Source organism: Parasteatoda tepidariorum, chromosome 4 (genome assembly GCF_043381705.1).
Source record: "Parasteatoda tepidariorum isolate YZ-2023 chromosome 4, CAS_Ptep_4.0, whole genome shotgun sequence".
NCBI lineage: Eukaryota > Metazoa > Arthropoda > Arachnida > Araneae > Theridiidae > Parasteatoda > Parasteatoda tepidariorum.
This window is the reverse complement of record NC_092207.1, coordinates 81,126,787-81,147,474: the sequence shown is the minus strand read 5'-3', so window position 1 is coordinate 81,147,474 and position 20,688 is coordinate 81,126,787. Positions and strand designations below refer to the sequence as shown.

At 28.8% G+C, this 20,688-nt stretch overlaps 1 protein-coding gene across 1 annotated transcript in view; it reads right to left on the bottom strand.

Moving 5' to 3' along the window:
• The window catches only part of LOC107452074 (nose resistant to fluoxetine protein 6), a 43,938-nt gene extending 23,463 nt beyond the window's left edge, over positions 1-20,475 (bottom strand). The window contains exons 1-2 of the mRNA XM_016068362.4: positions 20,321-20,475; positions 3,440-3,835 (exon numbers count right to left, since the gene is read on the bottom strand). Coding sequence (XP_015923848.2) covers positions 3,440-3,737 — 298 coding nt within the window. The 5' untranslated portion in view covers positions 3,738-3,835; positions 20,321-20,475. The remainder of the gene's footprint in view (positions 1-3,439; positions 3,836-20,320) is intronic.
• Between the last annotated feature and the right edge of the window lie 213 nt (positions 20,476-20,688).

Below are 20,688 nucleotides of genomic sequence, written 5' to 3'. Positions count from 1 at the left end.
ATGCATGCTAATGTGTAATGCAATAAACGTTAGTAAATAAATTTCTACAAGTGATTTTGATTGGCAAAATCCCATTTGCAAAATCGAAACCTCTTGTAAAAACCGAAACTAGAAACCAAATCCCAATCAAAACCACAAATCAAACTCTTTCAGTCCTATAATCACCCCAAGCGATTTTCTCGACTTGGCCACACCAAAACACTTCTGGAAAATATACTATTTTTGACGGGCTAAGAAGTGTATCAGGATGTTTAGGACTAGTTAAAAACTGGGACAATTTCCTAAAAGTTTACGGAAATTTCGCTTGATTTGTTTACCATAATCACAAATGTTGAGCCCTCGAACCTATTGATCATCCCTCGTTTACACAGTGAAACCTCCAGGAAGGACCACCTCTGTATAGCAACCTCCTCTATTTACGACCACTTTTGGGAACGACGGATTTATTTCCATAGATTTTGTGGTTCTCTCAGCGATCGGGCAAACCTCCGCATCAAATGCGGAAAAGGTAAAAAAATGGAACACGAAAATGTATCCAAACAAAAAATATTAACAATAAATAAGTAGATTTAAGTGTATTCAAAATATTTGTGAGTGGTTCTTATTTAGAGAAATCTTTTTCACGATATCTGAAAGATATTGACAACCTTATTTAGTCATAGGGCACTAAAAATGATGCTATTGATAATTTTTAGAGTTGAGAGTTAAATTTTGAAAAAATTTTAGTTTTGAAAAAAACTAAGTATGTGAAACAAACAAACCTCTGCGCATTTTTTGAAGCTAACTAATTTTTATGATGCAAAACTAAATGCTAACTTTAGCAAAAAACATGGTTGTGTATTTATTTCACACACTTCTGGGGGATTCTCACGAAATATGACAAGATCTAATACTTTATTACTAAAAGAACTTTTTTTTTTTAAAATTAATAAATTGCATTGCTGTTATCATTTTAAAATGACTTTGCACTAGCATTGACTGTTTTGTATAGTTAAAACATTTAATTGAACTTCAAAATGTCATTTTCCTGTCATGTCCCAAACAATGTTTCCAATAATAACTAGCTTCAAAACTTATCATAAATTTTTCAATATCTAATTTTTTTTATCTCAACCGGTGTAAGCATTTCTGGAATATACGCAGAGGGTATTATTTACAAAAACTTCGTTTAAAATAATTTTTTCTCTCAATAATTTGTTTGTCACAAGAAAATCTGTCATTTTCCTGGCTACTTTTAGTTAGTGGTTCATAACCAAAATAGATAGAGCCAGCAATCAATATTTTGTGTTAATATATTGATTAGATACCCTCCTATCTGAACATGTCCTGTTGCATGAATAAAGAACCAACTTTCTGGTTCAAAAACTGTTTCAAAAAAATTTTCAAGGTGAGTAAGTTTTATAGTGTTATTTTCCTGGCTTTTTTAACTGCTAATACTGTAAAAAGGGAAAGCAAATATTAACCTAATACCAAGTTTATGTATGATTGTAATAGGATTGAATGTAATCAAAGTTATTTATTTATTTAATGATTGCTTATTTTACACAATTTTATTCTGTACATATCAGCAACAACAAAAAAATTGATTCTTTCTACAGTTGATAAAAAGAATTAATTTAAGCAATTTGCGGTCCATCTAACATAAAGGCTTAAGTTGAGTTACTTACTATTAACTTAAAATGACTGTTTTTTAAACTTCTAAGCTAATGTGTCATTTTCCTGGTATTCAAGATTTGGTGAATTTCTATTTTATTTTTTTTCTCGAGTAAATGTCAATAAGATATGGTCACTGCTGTCTGTAAGATACTAATAAATGTAACTAAAGAAGTATACAAAAAAAAATTTTAGATTATTTTGAAGACTTTAAATTTGAAGAAATTTTTTGGTCCAAATTGTCATGGCTAAAAGGAATCATCCTTTCATCATTCATAATTGGTACATTTTTTTTACTCATAATAAGGGGTCCTTTTTAATGAGATTAGGTTTTATTCATCTATCTGATTTTCATGAAGCCAACAAAAGTAGCACTTCTACACCAAGAAAATTATACACTGAGTAAAATTAAATGATGTACCTTCAATAGCATTTTGAAGTAAATGGAGGTAGACCCAAGGAACGATCAACCTCCATTAATGACCATTTACTGTGTCGCGGTTTCCATATATAAGTGTTTTGGGAACATAATTGAAAAGGTGAATAATTACTTAAATATCATTTTCTTTGGAAAAGTTAACTATGCACGACATTTCATTTCGTGTTTGTTAAGTAAATAAAATTTTCAAAGCATTCAGAAATTCAATTACTTACAGGCCATGGCAAAATTATTCGACGCACTGTAAGATTCTATGTAAAATCTTAATTATCAGGTGAGATGCTATACAGTTTTATTGTTTTTACGTGACTGAAACCGGTTTACGTTCGTGTATCAATTGGCTAAATTAGACGATAGATAATATAAATATGGAATATTTATTGCATCAGGTATTATATTTGCATATTATAATAATTAGACCAAATAAGACTCACTGTAGTGTTTTAACAATGACATGTTTTGCACGTGTTCATATACAACACTTTCATATTTAAGCATACATGTAATGCGTTTTTATTCAGGAGATTTTTCATATACTTCCTATTTGTATATATTTTTTGCTTATTGCATTACAATGTTAACTAATTGAAACACGAACATAAACAATTGCAAATCGGTTTCAGATGCGTAAAAACAATAATGCTGTATAGTATCACCTGAAAATTAAGATTTTACATAGAGACTTATACAGTGTCTAATAATTTAACCATGGACTGTAGTTTAATTGAACAAGTATGTTTTTGGTAGTGATTTATTCTTCTGGCTTTAATTTATGTCGAATAAACTCAAATTATGTCGAATTAACTCATTTGAGCAGCGATGGCTCAGGGGATAGAGCGGTTGCCTTCCAATGCGGAGAACCGGGTTCGAATCCCAGTCGATACGAATTCCGCATCCGGCTTGCACCGACCACAGTGTTGACGTGAAATATCTTCAGTGATAAACGGATCATGGGTTAGAGCACCCTTGCCGTCAGGCTAACAGTGGGAGGTTCTCGTGATATTCCACTCCATGTAACGCAAATGCGGGTTAACTCCATCAAAAAGTCCTCCACGATGGCAAATTTCTTCCAATACTCGATCCAGGAGTTTCCTTGTCTTCTGGATTGGGTTCAAAATTGCAAGGCTACGGAGTTGAGCATTATTAGTCGTAAACACATAAAATTGGACCGGCTGTTCAACGACGGTTATGAAATAAAATAGAATTAACTCATTTGTCTTTTAACATAATGTCTAGTTAATTCAATGTCCAGTTAACTCATTGCGTAATCAAAATCATTCTAAAATATTTTTCGGCATTTTGTTTAGAACAGAATCTTGTATGTTTTAACAACAAAGGAATACTTACATCTCACAGCCCAAGCTTTAATATTTCTGATTCCATTGAGAAGCATCATGCCTTCTCTCACGCACTGCGATGAAATGTTGACTTTGTTTTGGTACTCCATCAAATAAGGGAGAAACTCCTTCACAGCTTTGTTGGCCATAGATTTCACATCGATTTCAAGTTGCTCCCATTTTTCCAGAACTGTCATATTTTGTGCTCTCTCTTCATTGTCCAAACTGAAAATCTCGTTTCCTTCCGATATTGCGAATAGTAAAATAGACAATGTCAGGTACGTCTTTGTAAAAGTAAAAAATTCCATTTTTTGTTTAGTGTGCAGACTAATTTTGTGTCTTGCCAAAACTTGAATTCCCAAAATCGTTTGATTTCAAAAAGAATTTAGAGAGCATTCTACTAAACCTAAAGAAAAAAAGAAATATATTTAATTAAGAATTATTTATTACGCAATGATCATATATTTCTAAATACTAAAATTAAACTTATATGATTTTAAAGTATTATAAGTCTTTGTATATTGCTGAAAATTTATCATATTGATTAAACTTCTTAAAAACTATTTAGTATTTATCCTTTTTATATTTAAAGGAAGGTTTTGAATAAACATTTTTTCATATTTCCTTATATTATAATGAACTTTACGGTATAATGAAAAATCTTAAGTTTAATTCTTATAAATCAAAAACTTCTTATACGTTATCCATCCTAATAAATGTTTTGCGGACATTTTTATCCCGAGTTAAACAATATACTTAATGTATTTTTTGTACTCATTCCAGAAGTTAATGTCAAGTTCATCACACACCAAACTGTAAAGTTTGAAGTTTAATGAAAAATTATGAAAAAGAGTAGACATTAAACAGAAAAATGAAGATTAACATTATTCTAGTGTAGGAGATTCTTCATTAAAACCAAGTAAAAGGGAATCAACATATGGTTAAAGTGAAGAAACATCTGCACTATATTTAAGTAAAAGAGAATCAACATTAGACACTAGCTGAAGGGAATTACCATTAGGTTCAAGTGAAGGCGAATCAGCACTAAATTCAAGTAAAAGAGGATCAACATTAAAGGCGACATTAAGCACAATAATGGAAACTAACATTATTCTAGTGAAAGAGATTCAATATTAGACCCAAGTGAAAGGAGATCAACTTTAGGTTCAAGTGAAGGAGAATCAGCACTATGTTGTCGTAAAAGAGGATCAACATTAGACACTTGTGAAGGGAAATCAACATTAGACTCACTTAAAAGAGGTTCAATATTAAACTAAAGTGAAAAAGAAAAAACTTTCCATTCAGGTGAAAGAGACTCAACATTAGACTCAAATAAAAGCGATTCATAATTATACGCTAGTGTAGGGGATTCAACTTAAAATTCAAATTAATGTTGCTTCCGAGGTAACTAAAAGTTACACGCTTATTTATTAATATTGCTAAGTTTAAATCTTATTAAAATAGTTTTTTTTACTTCTTTTTAAATTAATTACATACTACTTTGAATAAAAACTTTAAAAAAAATCTGATGATAAATGTATTAAAATTTCATTCGTAAAGCATGTTTTAGACTAATTAATATAAATGAGGTAGTTTTAAAATTGCTCACAGATAAACAGTCTCCTAACATTTTCAATAACCATAATTGACACAAACTTCCTGCAGTTTGTATCTTCATAATACCTACGCTGTTAGAATTTTTATTCTAAAATTATGGCAAAATGGTATAATATAACCAGAAGCAGTAGAATGATATAATTATACCATAACTAGAAGGTTATGCTGTAATATAACCAGAAGCAGTCTGTTTATCTGATTAACCATAAAGTTTACGGTAAAGAGCATTTTTTTACCTTTACGGTTTTGAAATGGTTTACATGGTTAAATCCATGAATGGATTTAATATAATGGAATAGGGTGGAATAGTTCCATGGAATAGGATGGATGGAACTTTATGGTTATTTTTAGCCATTTACAACTAGCATGGTTTCAAAATCATAAAAGAGAAATTAAATTAGACATAGTAACTAGAGCTTTCGTTAGGAAACAGGCATTGAAGAGTGCGAGAAACAGGAAACTCTTCACATATGAAGGGAATAGAGGAAATATTGTGGTGTGAACGCAGGGATTCGAACCCCAGTTCTGTCGGTCATGAGACTGACAGATTAACCCACGCAACTGTAGTATATACGCAGTTGAAGGGAACTAAGTGGCTTCATTAGGTGGGCCTAGTTTGTGCGATAACACACTGGCTGTTTAAACTGTTAACTGTGTTTTCAAACTGTTACCTGTGTTTTTCACACAGTTAACAGTTTGGATACCATCTTATTTATGGTTATTTGCTTGTTTTGTTTAAATATGGTAAAAAAAAATTAAATAAATTCCTATTTAACTTTTTTTCTGAGAAATTTCTAACAGCATACTCTTTTAAAACTCATTACCCTGAATGCTTACAAATAAGCAAATTTGTAAAAAAAAAAAAAAAGGAAATATATATAAAAAAAGTTAAAATTGTCAATGCTGAAACTGTTAATGTTAAAGTTTCAAATTTGCAACTAATGATATAAACTCATTTACGCACCAAAAATAATTTTTTGAACCTGTTTAACTAAATGACAAAAGCATAATCTCGTTCCAGTTTTTTAAATATAACATTTTAATACACAAAATACCTTGCTACTATTTTCGCTGCATAAGCTGGATAACATTTTATTGTTTAAAATTTGTTCAATATGGACTAAACTTTAACGTACTTCTTATTGCGTTTATTGTCGAAATTTAATTTCAATTCTTATTCGAACATTGTATAAATTTAAAACATTTTTTTTTGTTACTTTAAATGTCTGAGCTTGTATCTTCATCATTCAATTTGCATTCCTTGGGATGAATTGACAGGTAAGGATAAAAAAATTAATTCAGTTAACTATTATTCATGAGTAATGATACTACATATTCTTTATTTTACACCATAACACGTGCACTTAATTATTTTTAGAGTTGTTTTCTATCCAAGCTAATTGAAATGCTAATTTGTTGAAAAATTAGAAAGCGTCAAGGTTATGAAAAAGTTTTGAAGTCTATCATTACAGGCGATATAAATATATGATAATTTAAATTTATCAATAAATTATTCCACTCACATACAGAAAATCAAACTCCGTTGAAATTACCATACTCTATGGTAATGACATTTCTTGTAAAAAAAAACAATGCTTCTAGTAAATAAGACCAAAATATACTATATTTAAACTATTCATTTGATAATGTTTCTGTTCATATTGTGTTAATTTACCGAACATTCTAGTTTTTAAAATTAAAGTTCTTATTACCGGGCATTTAATAAAAAAAAATACAGAACTGAAAATTAAATTTAAACTAACAAAGTGTATTTATAACATGCTCTAAGGTATCGCGATATAATTATGAAATTTTTTTAACACATTTACCAAATTTTATCATAAATTATAAAATCATATTTTATGGTTAATTTTACCAAATTCATTGCCAAAGCGCCTCGGTAAAAAATTATCGAGCTTTTCGGAGTTTCCAGTGACCCAGAAACACGGTAAATTTTACCATATTCTGTTATTTTTTAACATACTTTTTTTCTCAGTACAGAGATTCCTAAATCTTAGGATTAGACTAATTAAGATTAAACACGCTTTTATTGAGATAAAAACATAATTCATAGTTTGAAGGAAAAATTATAAGGGATTATTAAAGAGTTATTCTCAGAAAAAGCTCCCACATGAATACACACGGGGCGTCCTCTGAAGAAGTTCTAGATTGCATTCCTGTTTCTTTTATTCTATTTCAAATTACTTTTCTATTGCAGTTTAATTATAATTCACTTATTTTGAGTAAATATAAGTTTTTTTTAATTATAATTTAAATAAAAGGATAAAAATTTCAATATTTTAGGTGTTTCAGAAGTTGTAAAAATTAATCATATACTTTTCGATTTACTCTAAATTCTATGAATTAGATTATTTTCTTTACTATATTCTACTTTATAAAATTATGATTTTCTTATGAAAGTAAGGAAAGCATTAAAAAGGTTTAAAAAACAACTTTATTTGAGTACTGATAAAATATTTGATAAGACAAAAAATATTATATAAATTGTAATATAAAATGTAATTATATTACAAACAAGTTGAATTTTTGTTCCTTGTTCGACGTAAAAATTCAAAAATTAACAAACTAATATTAATCAACCTTACACAGTCATGCACAAAATTAATAGGCATATGCCGATACTTTGGAAAAGCTAATATAATTCCAATCGTTTTTCATAAGAAATAATTCCACTTACCAAAAGATGTCATAGTGTCACAGATGAGCTAACTCATGTGAATTTATTATTGGCTCTTTTGAACTTAAATTAATTCATCGTAGTTTCTTAGAAAGGAATATAACTTGAATATTGAGTAACTAATTTTAATTTGCATTGCTTACATTTCTTCTGAGTTTTTTATAACGTTTAATCACACACCAATGTTTTGATTCACTTTGTGTTGAGGTCATTAAGAAACAGAAAGCGGAAATAAAGTTAGGTTATACGAGTTGTAAATCACTTTAAATCCTCAATGATTAGCTATTCTCTCCTTAATTGTTACTCTGCTTAAAATATGTTTTTGTTGTATCTTGAAACACAGCTTCTTTGTATGTATATTAAAATATTTACATTAAGGCTATTAGGATTAAAGTTTAAATGTATTTCTTGATAACAATTGTGATTGAATTGTTCCAAACAGGAATATAACCTTCATTCTTTCACACTGTTATGCTATGTTCACTGTAATGTAGGAAATTTCTGGGGAAAATGGATGAATAACAATTTATTTAATTGGTTATTTTCCATATTCAAACACATATTACCATCAATCAGATGATGGTATTCTAACTGTTGACTGAGAGAAAAATAGTCGATTAACTGCTTTCACCAAATACGGTTAAACAACCAAAATTTTATCGCGTTAATTCGGCCAATCTAATGAAGCCGCTAAGTTCCTGCAGCTGGGTGCATATTATAGTCTAATTTGTCAATCTCATGATCAACAGAACGAAGGTTCAAATCCCAGCGTTGACACCACAACATTTCCTCCATTCCCTTCGTATGTGAAGAGTTTCCAGTGTCCTGTACTCTCCAATTTGTGACTCAGGAATATTAGAATAAGATACTCTTATTCATGCTTAGATGGCTGCACCATAAATATAAATTATGAAAATTCATTTATCTAAAGATAATTCCATGCAAAATATAACATTTAGTACATATTTATTATTTATTTATTATGTTATTAAATAATAGTTGAAAAACTTTTAAATTGTAAGGTAGACAGTTTTTTACATCATTTTAAAGAATGCAATTTTAAATGTCAAAATGCAAGCTTTGAGCGAAATCGGTCGAACAGTCTTTGAGAAATTGAATTTTGAAAAAGTCGCATTTTTAAAATTTGATTTTAAAAATTCTAGTTATTAATAGACAAAGTAATTGTTTCAACAGTTTTCAGAATCTTTCACCTTAAAAACTGCTTAGATTACTAAAATTATTTAATAAATAAAAAGCTTATGATAGGTATTTTTTTAGATGTTTCTGCGTTTCTTGTCTTTTGCACCTAAATAGGATAATTTAAAACTGCTGCATGAAACAGTCACAAACGTTTCGAATTTTCTTTTATTCTTTCAGAATTTACAACATGAAGAAAAAAATTATTATAAAATAACGTCTGAATTCACTGTGACTTATGTTTTGTACAACTTCCTTAACAACGCTGTCAATTCAAATTTCTTATTATAAAAATGGTCTGACCTTACGTGACCTTGTTCTTTTCTATGGTCATCCACCATTGAAAATAAATAATTCATGTTCAACTTAGAATAAAAGTCTTAAAATGATTCCAGACACTTTCTAATTAATATTGGTGATTTACCTGTCATTTACATAACTCTTACCAGTTGTCAAATGTTAAATATTTAGAAAAGGTCTACGCATATTTGGAATTTCTATTTACCTTTTAGCATATTTTATAATTAAATTAACATATTGCTTCAAGTGACATGTTCTTTACTTTTCGATATTACAAAATCATAAGGGTCAGCGACGTCGCTGCTTCTGGGTATACAACTTTCCGTTACATTTTGTTTAAGTGAGCAAAAACTATAGGACTTAGAAACATGAAATTAATAATGTGTATTGAAAAGTGTTAAGAAATTAAGATTGAATGAATAAAGACGAATATTCGATATTTAGTGCGAGGATTATTAACTATTTAAATCGTTGTAAAATATATTACTGGCAGTTCTACAGGCCGCAGAAATGCAAATACAGAGTAAACATTTTGCATCCTGAAAGGGCCATGTTTGTTTATGAACTCAGACACAGAGTTTCTTTTTCTTCAAAATTCCAATTTGCTCTAATAGCAATTTTAAGCGCCTCTTGAAAATTTTTTTTCTCATTTAGTCTTACTTTCCGTTACATTTCGCTTTACTGCACAAAATCTATATGACTTTAAAATTTGATATTACGAATGTGTATCGGAAAATGTACAAAGAGTTCAATTGAATTAAAAAGAAAAATACAACTCAATAATCAGTTCGAGAATTATTAACTGTCAAAATTGTAATGAAAAAGCAATGTTGGCTGATTTAATGCCGGCTGAAACGCTACTACTGAGATGCAATTTGTCATGCTAATAGGACCATTATAAATTATAACTTTAGCAAGAGTTTTTTTAAATTTTTTTTTAAAATTCCTATTTATTTGAAAGTTATTGCAATTCGAAGTTTTTTTTTTACAATGTGTTTTCTTTAAACAATAATTGTTTATCCATCGTTGTAGAAAAATTTATCTCACTCGCAATTTTTAACTTATCAAATCACCCTGCTTGACTTGATGCCAAAATTAACAAATGAAAATTAATAAATAAATAAAAGGTTAGAGGGTATTACCAGATCTTAGCCTTTATGTCGAAACTTTTAAAAATATAATGACTGAAGAAAGATGAGAATTATGCGAAATGTTGTATGATATAAGGTTATCGTTATAGATTGCTAAAAAGTAAATTTATTTCCTATTTATCACGCATTATTGTGTCGCCTACTCTGGATCACTAAATTCTTAAATTTAACTTTTTTCCACGTACATTTGATTATTTTTCAAATCCAGCTATACTTCGATTTCGTCACTATTAACGCATTAATAAAATGTGCTTACATAAAATTATTACAATTATATATTTTCTGTCGATTTCTGTCTATTTTCTTTTTCTCTATCGACTTTCAGCAAAAAACTCTTAAAAAGACCAAAAGGAAAGGGAAGTCCATTAAAGCTAATTCTATATCTGAAAACCAATTTGAGTACGGACAGGAACAGATTTTTCACCTCGCCGGCCAATCCTCACTGAGTAATAACTCTCGGAGGGGAAGCTCTAGTTTTCATGCTATTAATTTGTCAGAATTCAGTCATTCTCAAAATGAAACTGTTGTCAATCCAGTCGTAATTTTTGTACAAAAACCGTTTTTTCCCCTTAATATTCAATGATAAATAGGAAACAACCGCAAAGGTTGAGAAGCGAAGCGAACAGAAGGCAGAGCCCCCTAGTGATTTAAAAAGTTACAACTTTTTCCTGACTATGTAGTTCAGAGATGGGCATTTTTTATTCAGAATAATGAATAAAGAATGAAGAATAATTGTTCAAAATCTGAATAATGAATAATGAATAAAGATTTATTCATTAGTCAGAAATATTTTGAATAAAGAATAAATCATTCATTATTCCTTATTCAATATCCTTTATTCATTAGTCAAGAATAACTGAATAATTTCACTGATCAACAAAAATGGGCACGGAATACTTTAATTGACTACGATTATGACAACTACGTAAAAACGTTAATCCTTTTCAAGTATATTTATATAATGTTTGAGGAAATTAACTTTTGTCTAACATAATGCATACTTTTGAGAAATGGTTACATGGCAAAAAAGCGTATAATTTTTTAAGTTAAAATTTTATTTAAGAATTTAAAATAAGATTATTGTTTGCTTTCAAAAATTATAAGAAATTGTGCTTTATAGATTTTAGAACAAAATTTTAAAATGAACTTAAGTAACTAAACTGTTATAAACCTACTTTTTAGCACAACTAAGTATGTTACGCTGGAGTAAGTTAAAATAACATAAAAATAAATAGTCATACTTGTCTTAGTTTTATAGTTTAATTCCTAAAATAAGACGTTTAAGAGCAAACGATGTTTTGCATCTCGTTATAGACAAAGACATATCGATTGCATTTTTTGCTGGTTATTCAAATTTTATTCAGAAAAATTAGTCATGACTAATGAGTTTATTCATCAATCATTATTCAAAAATTTTTATACATTTGCATAATGAATGATGAATAATGACTAAATTTTCATATGAATAATCATTCAGAATAAATTTATTCTNACATAGAATGCAAAAATTGCATCGGAATATGCACCGATGGTGCTCGTTCAATATCCGGAAGGTTCGAAAGTATACAAGCACTTGTAAACTTGTAAAAAATCGCCTCCATGCGTCTGGACACATTGCATGATCCACAGAGAAGCTTTGGCTTCAAAAGAAATGCGTCCCTGGTTTTAATATTGTGTTAACTACGGTTGTAACGATTGCAAATTATATAAAAATGAGAACCCTGAGATAAAGAATCTTTTCCGCTCTTTGGGCCCAAGGAAGTCACTAAAAATTATTAATTTCTTTTTTAAATTTAGTATGCTTTGATTAAGTAAGGTGGGTAAGCCAAAGGTGGTCAGTGCTCCTAACGTAGTCCACCCCCAAAGTAAAATTAAATTTATTTTGAATCATAAGACATCCCTGCTGCATTGTAAATCTTGTATCTGAGGTGCACGAGGCTGAATTGGAAGATATTTCCTTGAATGGCCTCCACTCTATGAAGTGATTTAATTTTTTGTAGTTGTTCTAATTTCCGGGTGAGAAGATATTGTAATTTATATGTGTTCAAATTCTTAGAACTTTGAAAGTTTATTTCTTTTTCTTTAACCACATTACTTTAATTCTAATTAATCTATCTGATTAATAGTTTTAAGTCGTGCAAATGGTGACCATATGCATGTTCCCGAGGTGGCCCGACACCGGTGCCATCTTGTGGACACGGGGGCCACCTTCGGAAACAAACGTGAAATCTATAAAAGAGTTCATTAGAAATCATTACGTAGAATATTATTTCTCAATGAGGAATGATTGAATTGAATGCCAATTGATTTATTTCATTTTAAGCAAATATGCAACTTTGGTATTTTTTAAACTTTTATAATATTTGGACGTTCTCTGCATTTTAGCAGAAATTGCGATATTTTGTTACAAGTTTTTGCATTTCAAAGTAATTTTTCAGGTATTTTTTTATTTTTCTGGTAATTATGAGTGTTTTTGTGGTCGATTCTGGTGTTTTCTTGTAAATATGGGTATTTTTTATGCTAGTTATGGGTTAGGTTAGTTAACTCTAGTATGGTTATTTAACTCTTGTTAGTTAATCCTTTTGAAAAAATTAACTCAGTAATAAAGATTAAAAGAATCGCTAGTGACTTCACACAAGAACTATCAATGTAAAATCAATAAACAAATTATACACTCTGAAAAAACAAATATCTTTTTCAAAATCGGGAAACTTGTTCCTACCAACAAGACACTTAAAGTGATTTTTTAAAAGACATTTGTCAGTCTAAATGTTTTTTCTAAGGATAATTTGAGTAAGTGAAAAAGTGATTTTAATATATGACTCACCTTTGGAACCTGTGGAAAACCTTAGGCGCAGAAGCTACAATTTTGAAATTTTACTATAAAATAAATGAAATTTTATTTTACAATTACAAGTATACGTGATATATATTAGAGATAGGGGGAAAGATGTTACAAAAAAAATTTCAGCCACAGAGGCTTAACCAGAAAATTAGGAAAAATCCTCAAAGCAAAGCCATTTTTGGCTCCCTACCTTAAGTTTTGATTCAATAGGTTGTTTCACTTTAATAAGTTATTAAATNATTTATTCTGAATAAATTTAGTCATGAATAAAATTTTCGTGAATGATGCCCATCACTGATGTAGATCAGTACTTTTAAGTCTTTCCCTATTTTAAGATTTAATTCTTTACTCTTAAATCATTCTTTATTTTGATATCCAACCCCACAATTTAAAAACATTTCTAATTTTACATTTATTCCTAACTCTTGAATTATTTTTTACGTAATTTCATACTGAAATATTTAACTTCATGCATTTGAGTCATTTCTTAGTTTCATATTTAATTCTTTACTTTTAAATTATTTCATTTTATTTTAATTCATACTTTTTTAAGTCGTCACTTACTTTAACTTTCTATTCTTTACTTTTGAGTTACTCTTTACATTAAGATTTATTTCTATTCTTTACTTTTGCATATAATTCCAAACTCTTGAGCCATTTCTTAGTCAAGTACGTAGATTAATAAGAGGAACAATTTCGCACTAAGCACAAGAAAAGCAACTTTTAACTTGCACTGAGGACAAATAAATGTAATATATTGCTATTATTTGTCGCTGGTTAACTTTGCTACCATTGTTTACCTAATACCAATGCATGATAACATCACAACAGGAAATATTTTTAAAACATTATAAACATTTATTGAGATGTTTCATTAACGTAGATAAATCATTTGAGCAAATATAGGTAACTGCAGAGGTAACTGTAGCCTAGCAGATAGCGAAATATCTTTGTAAAGAGTCAGTTTTCAAGTAGTTTACTGCAGATACATTTCCTTAAAATTTCTTTCAGAATATGCAAATTCAAAAAAATTTGCATAATTTAATCGCGTGAATTCTTCCTACGTGCAAGTAACGAGAGATTTGCTTAAGCGAAAGCAATAGTAACAGTTTTTTTACATAGATCAATTACATTGTTAAACAAAATAAAAAACAATATTTTTAAAAACCACGTTTTTGTAGTAGAGAATAATAATTCAAAAAAAATTTGAAAAACGAAAAACGTAGGGCGCATGAAATACATAACAGTAATGTTATATTAGTGTGTGTACTCTTGAGAATATGTGTATGTATACGTGTAATTGTAATTGTATCTGAATGTAGATGTGGAATATGTTTGTGTATATGCATATGTATGTAGCTGTGCATGTGTAAATGTGTATAGAAAATGTGTATATATATATGCGCATATGTACTGTTATGTATTTCATTCGCCCCACGCTTTTCGTTTTTCAATTTTTTTTAATTATTATTCTCCACTACAAAAACGTGGTTTTTAAAAATATTGTTTTTTAAATTGAATTTTTTTATTTTAAATTATAATTTTTTTAATTTTTATTTTATAGTTTTTAAAAATTATTACTTTTTAATTATTATTCTTCACTACAAAAAACGAGGTTTTTAAAAATATATATTTTTATTTAGATTATTTTTCTTAGTCAAGAGCAGTCAAGACTACTACAAGACCACTACTAAAATAATAGATCTTTCATTTTAAATTAGGGATACGAAAATCTTTATGGAAAAACAATACCTTTACGACTTTCATTAGTTTTATGCTGATGACAACCAAAACGATCTGGAAATGAATGAGGAAAATCTGGATCCTACCACGTGATTTTTCAGCCAATAAAAATACTCGGACAATAAAAATCTTTTCACCTGACATGTAATACTAATTTGAAATAATGGAATCGACAACAAAAGACAATCTCGAAAACGATTTTTTTTTTAAATTTTAATTTTATTTTACTTTGTATGTCTTTTTCTCTTCATTTTCATGCATTGTCATCCAATTCTGAACTATGCGCCTAATTTGAAGTTTGTAGCTAGTCGGGAAGTTAGTTTAAAATCGATTGCAAAATTCCACCCGGACAGACATACACGAAGGCAAGTTTATATAAACGTGGTAATAACTTTCTGAAAAAAGGAGGAAAATCACACCATAATTGCGCTATCACGTTTTAATAAGAAAATCCTCAATGTCAAGGAGAAAGCTAACTATGACCGCAGAGATTGACTTGGGGAAACACTTTTGACTACAAAAAGGCACAATCGGTCAATTAAAGGAAATATCATTCACAATATCACTGGTTGAAAGAAGAAAAAAATCATTAATTTACGAAAATTTTGGGGGCATTAACGTGAAGTTAAGTGTCAAAAGTTTTGGGGTAGATTTTTTTTTAAATTGTAGATGGATTTATTTTAACTTTTGATCATCCCATTGCCATTTCAAGTGAGTTAGCAAGGATTTGAAAATCACATCAAGATTATGATGATCCTCTTCTTTTTATTCTTTTTTTTTAACTGTGAATCAATAGGAGATGAGTAAGAATAGTCGCAAGTTATTAAGGTCCGGATAGCGAGGACGTTTGCATTCTTAGGACTGAATTCGTTTTAAGGAATTGTTTTAGATATTGAGGGCATTTTTCGTGATTTTAAGTATTTTTTTGTCTGTTAGAGGGTAAATATTTTGGAATTTTCTAATATTATTTTGAATTTTAGGGCAATATTTGAAATGTTTAGAAGACTAACTCTTTCATCTTACACATATTTTTAACTGAGTTGCTATTTGATCTGAGTTGCTATCACTATTTGAATGCAAATACAGGAAAAAGATGTGCATTGTCCATCGTGGTAAGGAGCTACAGATTAGAAGAAAAACCGAAATAACTTTTGGCGACTTATAGTGAGTATAACGGGAAACAAATTAAGATTACATTCCAGGTAATTTCAGGAATACCTGTGTCTTGTAAGGAATCTGTATTTTTAGACGAAAGACTTTTTTGTAAAAAGATTGGATTATCAAATGGTCTTTAATATTATCACATTTGAAAATGTCAAAGATCATTTAGAAATCCAATGCAATTTTAACTTCTTGCTTATTTACTTATTTTGATTTTATTTCAATGTTTTTAAATGCAGTTTTTTTGCCGTTTAAAAAGAAATTTTTGGGATTTATTATGTTAACGAAATTTTGACTCTGATTTCGAGTATATTTTGAGTCACGTTTGAAAAGAACAATACCAATTTAATAATCCAATGCAGTTCTGAACTCTTGTTGATTTAGAAACTATGATTTTATTTTGAAGACATTTATAAAATATTTTTAGGGCATTTGTTAACTCTTTTCAAAGGCATTTGTAGGGACTTACTAGGTTATTGAAATTCGGGTTCTAGTTTGAAGTATATTTTGAGTCAGTTTGAAAATATCTATAAAAAAAAATACGAATAAGCATATACAGTTCTGATTTTTTGTTTCTTTACAAAGGATGCTTTTATTTGAAGATATTTTTGTTTATGTTTTGAGGGCTTCGTATTTCTACTTTTAGAAGCATTTTCAAGGATTTATGAGGTTATCAAAATATGAACTGGCATCGTGGCGCTACCAGTTCAGTTTGAGTCACTTTTGAAAACATTAAAAAAAAACATTTATTAATCCATTAACAATTCCCATTTTCTTTATAAAGAATTTTTGTTTGTTTTGAGGAAATCTTTTTGACATTTTTAAGGGAATTTTTTAGCTATTTTTAATTTTGATCTATATTTTTTAAGTTATTTTGCCTTCTTGTAACTACGAACTTGCACGAAATCAGTTATAGATTGCGAGTTATATTAATTTAAGAGGCAATTGCTGGTAATGCATCTGATATTCTCGATTCAACTTCTCTATGTATTGTTTATTATTTTCAATGGAAATCAGCACTTTTGAAAATTGAAATGCATTTTAACTTCTTGTTAATATCAAAATTTAAACTGTTTGTTAATTTAAACTCAAGGATTGCTGAATCGTCAAAAGTGAGAGATTCATTTCTGCGAGTGGATACAGTATGGTACAGTACCCCAATTTTTATGACTTTTTTTTTATATCTTATTTCAATTACATTAAAGGCTAGACCATATTTATTGCTCCCCAATTCTCATAGCTTTTCAAATTTAATTACTCAAAATGAAATAGAAATTGAAACAAAAATGACATGTCGGTCATAATTTCATTTGTGTTTTTTTAAAATAAAATAAGAAACAATGAATTTTTGCAAATAAGCCGAAAGAGCAAGCAAATTTTGTAAAATATTTGGAAGGACACAGTGACCTCCCGTTGCCCCTGTATGTACTTTATATTCACTACTTATGCAATCAATAGATTATGCATGGAATTTTAGGACGTCAGATCTTAAACAATAATCTTAACAGTAATTAAACAATAATTGTAAGTGAAAAAATATCGGCAAATTAATATTACATAACTTTGTCAACCAAGTGTAAGAAAAATAGCCTTCGTTTGCAGAAGTATTTTATAAAAACGTACGAAAATACTTAAGTGCTTGAAAAATTATTTTAAAGATGAATAAATAAGTTTAAAGTATTAGTCCTTATTTTTTTTAAATCATATCGTGGTTTCCAAATTTATTTTTTTGGTCGGACACGCATTAAGGCACTGAGTTGATTTTTAAAAATAAAAAAAACTTTCACACTGCTAACTATATAACTTAAGCTATCGCTGCCATCTGTCGAAGTTAATATCAATCAAACGTCTTATTTTGGCTTGTAGATATCTGGAAATTATTTGGAAAAAAAATTCATGTTACACTGGATCATTCAACATCATGAATATCTCAAACTGGTACATTTAGTGTGAAAAATATTTTTCAATGTATTTATAGAACATTTTTCAAATATTTTTTTGTTAGATCTTGTAACTAGACATAAATATAAATTTATTCTAAAATTTGAACGTTAAATTAAACTTGCTTGTTGTTCTAAGTTTAGATCTGCCTTATGCTCCAACCTTTTAAGAACTATATCTTTATTTAGTGAAGGCAAAATGAGTGTAAAATATTTATGCTACGAAATGTTTCAAAAGGTAATGAAAAAACATTTTTTTCAGAGCAATGGGGAAGAAATTTTCATTTGCTTTAGATAAAAATGAGCAATAGCGTATATTATAACAACAAAAAAATAATAAAGACAGTGTCTAGCATCCGCAACCTGAAGCATTTGAACTTTCTCTTTTTGTTGTTGCACTGAAAGTAGGTAGCGATGAACTTTCACTTTCAGCGTCACAGTCAAAGAAGCAACGAACTTATGTCTGTTTTCAGGGGCGTTTATTTTCTTTTTCTATACATTTTGAATATTTTTTTGTAAAACATTTTACTATTCAAATCGCTTTGTTAGTCAACAATTAATTAGAGGAACAGCAATAATTACAGCAAGCTGAAAACACCAGTTACGGTCAATTATCATTTCATCTTTGAAAGAATTATCCAGATTTTTTTCCAGATTTTTGCAAGTACGAGTACGAAGATTTTATCGTTATTCACCAGTTAGATTTTAATACAATAATATTATTAAAAACAATACAGCTAGTAAATTATTGCGTTGATTTCCTTTCAGATCATTCAAGCAATCAAGTTCAAGTATCACTTTATCCTTGAAGGTATTATCACAATCTTTTTGTTATTTTGTAATAGATTGATTACATTATCCTTTAGCGGGGAAGTTTTTAATAATAATTTTATTCAGAAAATGACAAATATTGTAAAAATAATAATTTAAAAAGAACAAGACCAGCAAATTTACAATAAATTTGTATAATTTAGCCAATATATTGTATTGATTTGTTTATAAGGCAAAAAATTATTAAATAGTCATGTAACTTTAAGCTTTTCGAAACTTTAAGCTTTAAGCTTTCTGAGGTGTCAGACCAGGTAGTATCCGGTTTCCCCCCCCCCCAGAACAAGTCGAACAGAAACTGAGAACCATTTATCTGGCTAAAACCTTACTGTTTATTAGGGAATGTAAACGTATAATAAGTTGGACTTAAAATAATTTTTGTAACTATAAGGGCCAATAAATAAGGATACTAGACTTAGAGAGTTGACTCAACATTAGAGAGTTGACTTAGAGAGTTGACTCAACATTAGAGAGTTGACTTAGCAAAACAAACTTATTTACACGGGCACCGTGAATTGGTTTTACTTGGTTTGTCTCTTGGTTGGTTTTTTTTGACTAGTAAAGTGTAGTTCAGAGCTATTTTCGCTAGAAAACTGAACTAATTTTGCAAAAATCGAGTTGCCCGGTTTTAACTCCACTCCCCCCTATATTTTGACAGAGAGAATGGCTTTGTAAAACTTACAAACAGAAAAGAAAAATCGTAAATTATAATTTAAGCAAATAAAATTATAAAAATATATTCTCCAAAATAGTGGTTGTTGAATCTCATGAGGAATATGTACAGTTTAACATTTTTCTATTAGTTTAAATATTAATTTTTAGTATTTTTTTCAAGATATCAAATGATATATTCTTAGAAAGTATTTATATGGCATGATGTAGTATAAAAATATGCTTGAAAGCAGAAATACTGAACATTGATCGCTGTAAAATTATTAATTATATTTAATAAATATATAATTTGGTAATTTATATAATTACATAATATATATAACCATATAATTTTATATAAATGTATTTAACTTAACGTAATTTCAGTTGAGTGGAAATAAAAATGTAATTTTCAATTTTTTAGAGAAATAGCAATTGCTGAATCCTAAAACTTTATGAAACTAAATTTATTTATTATTTGAAAAAATTTAATTAATATTTAATAAAATCTAATTTACATGTAAACGTTTTTATCCATATATATTTCATTTTATTAAAAACTGAACGCAATTTGCTATTCAAAAATTTGCAAATACTTTTTTCCTTGTATGTAATATACATAGTTTTTTCTTTTAAACTAAAATTCAACATGAATTTTTACTCTAATATCTGAACTGATACAATTTTTTTTCTTACTTTATTGATTGAAAAATTAACCGAGAAAAAGTTTTTTCATGAAAGTAACTAACAAATAACTTACTTTGTACCAATCCTGAGCGGGTTTACAACACTCGAGTAACTTCCATTAAAGCGAAAAAACGTCTCCAGTTACTGTATTGGGTTTTAAATGTGTTTCTAAATAAATTTGTCCTCCACTTATTTACTCCTAGAGGCAAATTTAAATAATTCTAAATTATAATCAGGGAATCCGTAATTGGGAAGTCCGGCCCTCTCGACGTCATCCGGTGGGCAACAAGGATAGTAATAACCGGTTATTGTTACAATCTGAATTGATTATACGACGTTGGACTTGATATTTCCCCTGTAAGGCCTGAGGGAAACATTTTTTACTTTTTATACTCAAATGTTCACTTTTTATTTTAAAAAAAAAACAAACAAAAAAACTAC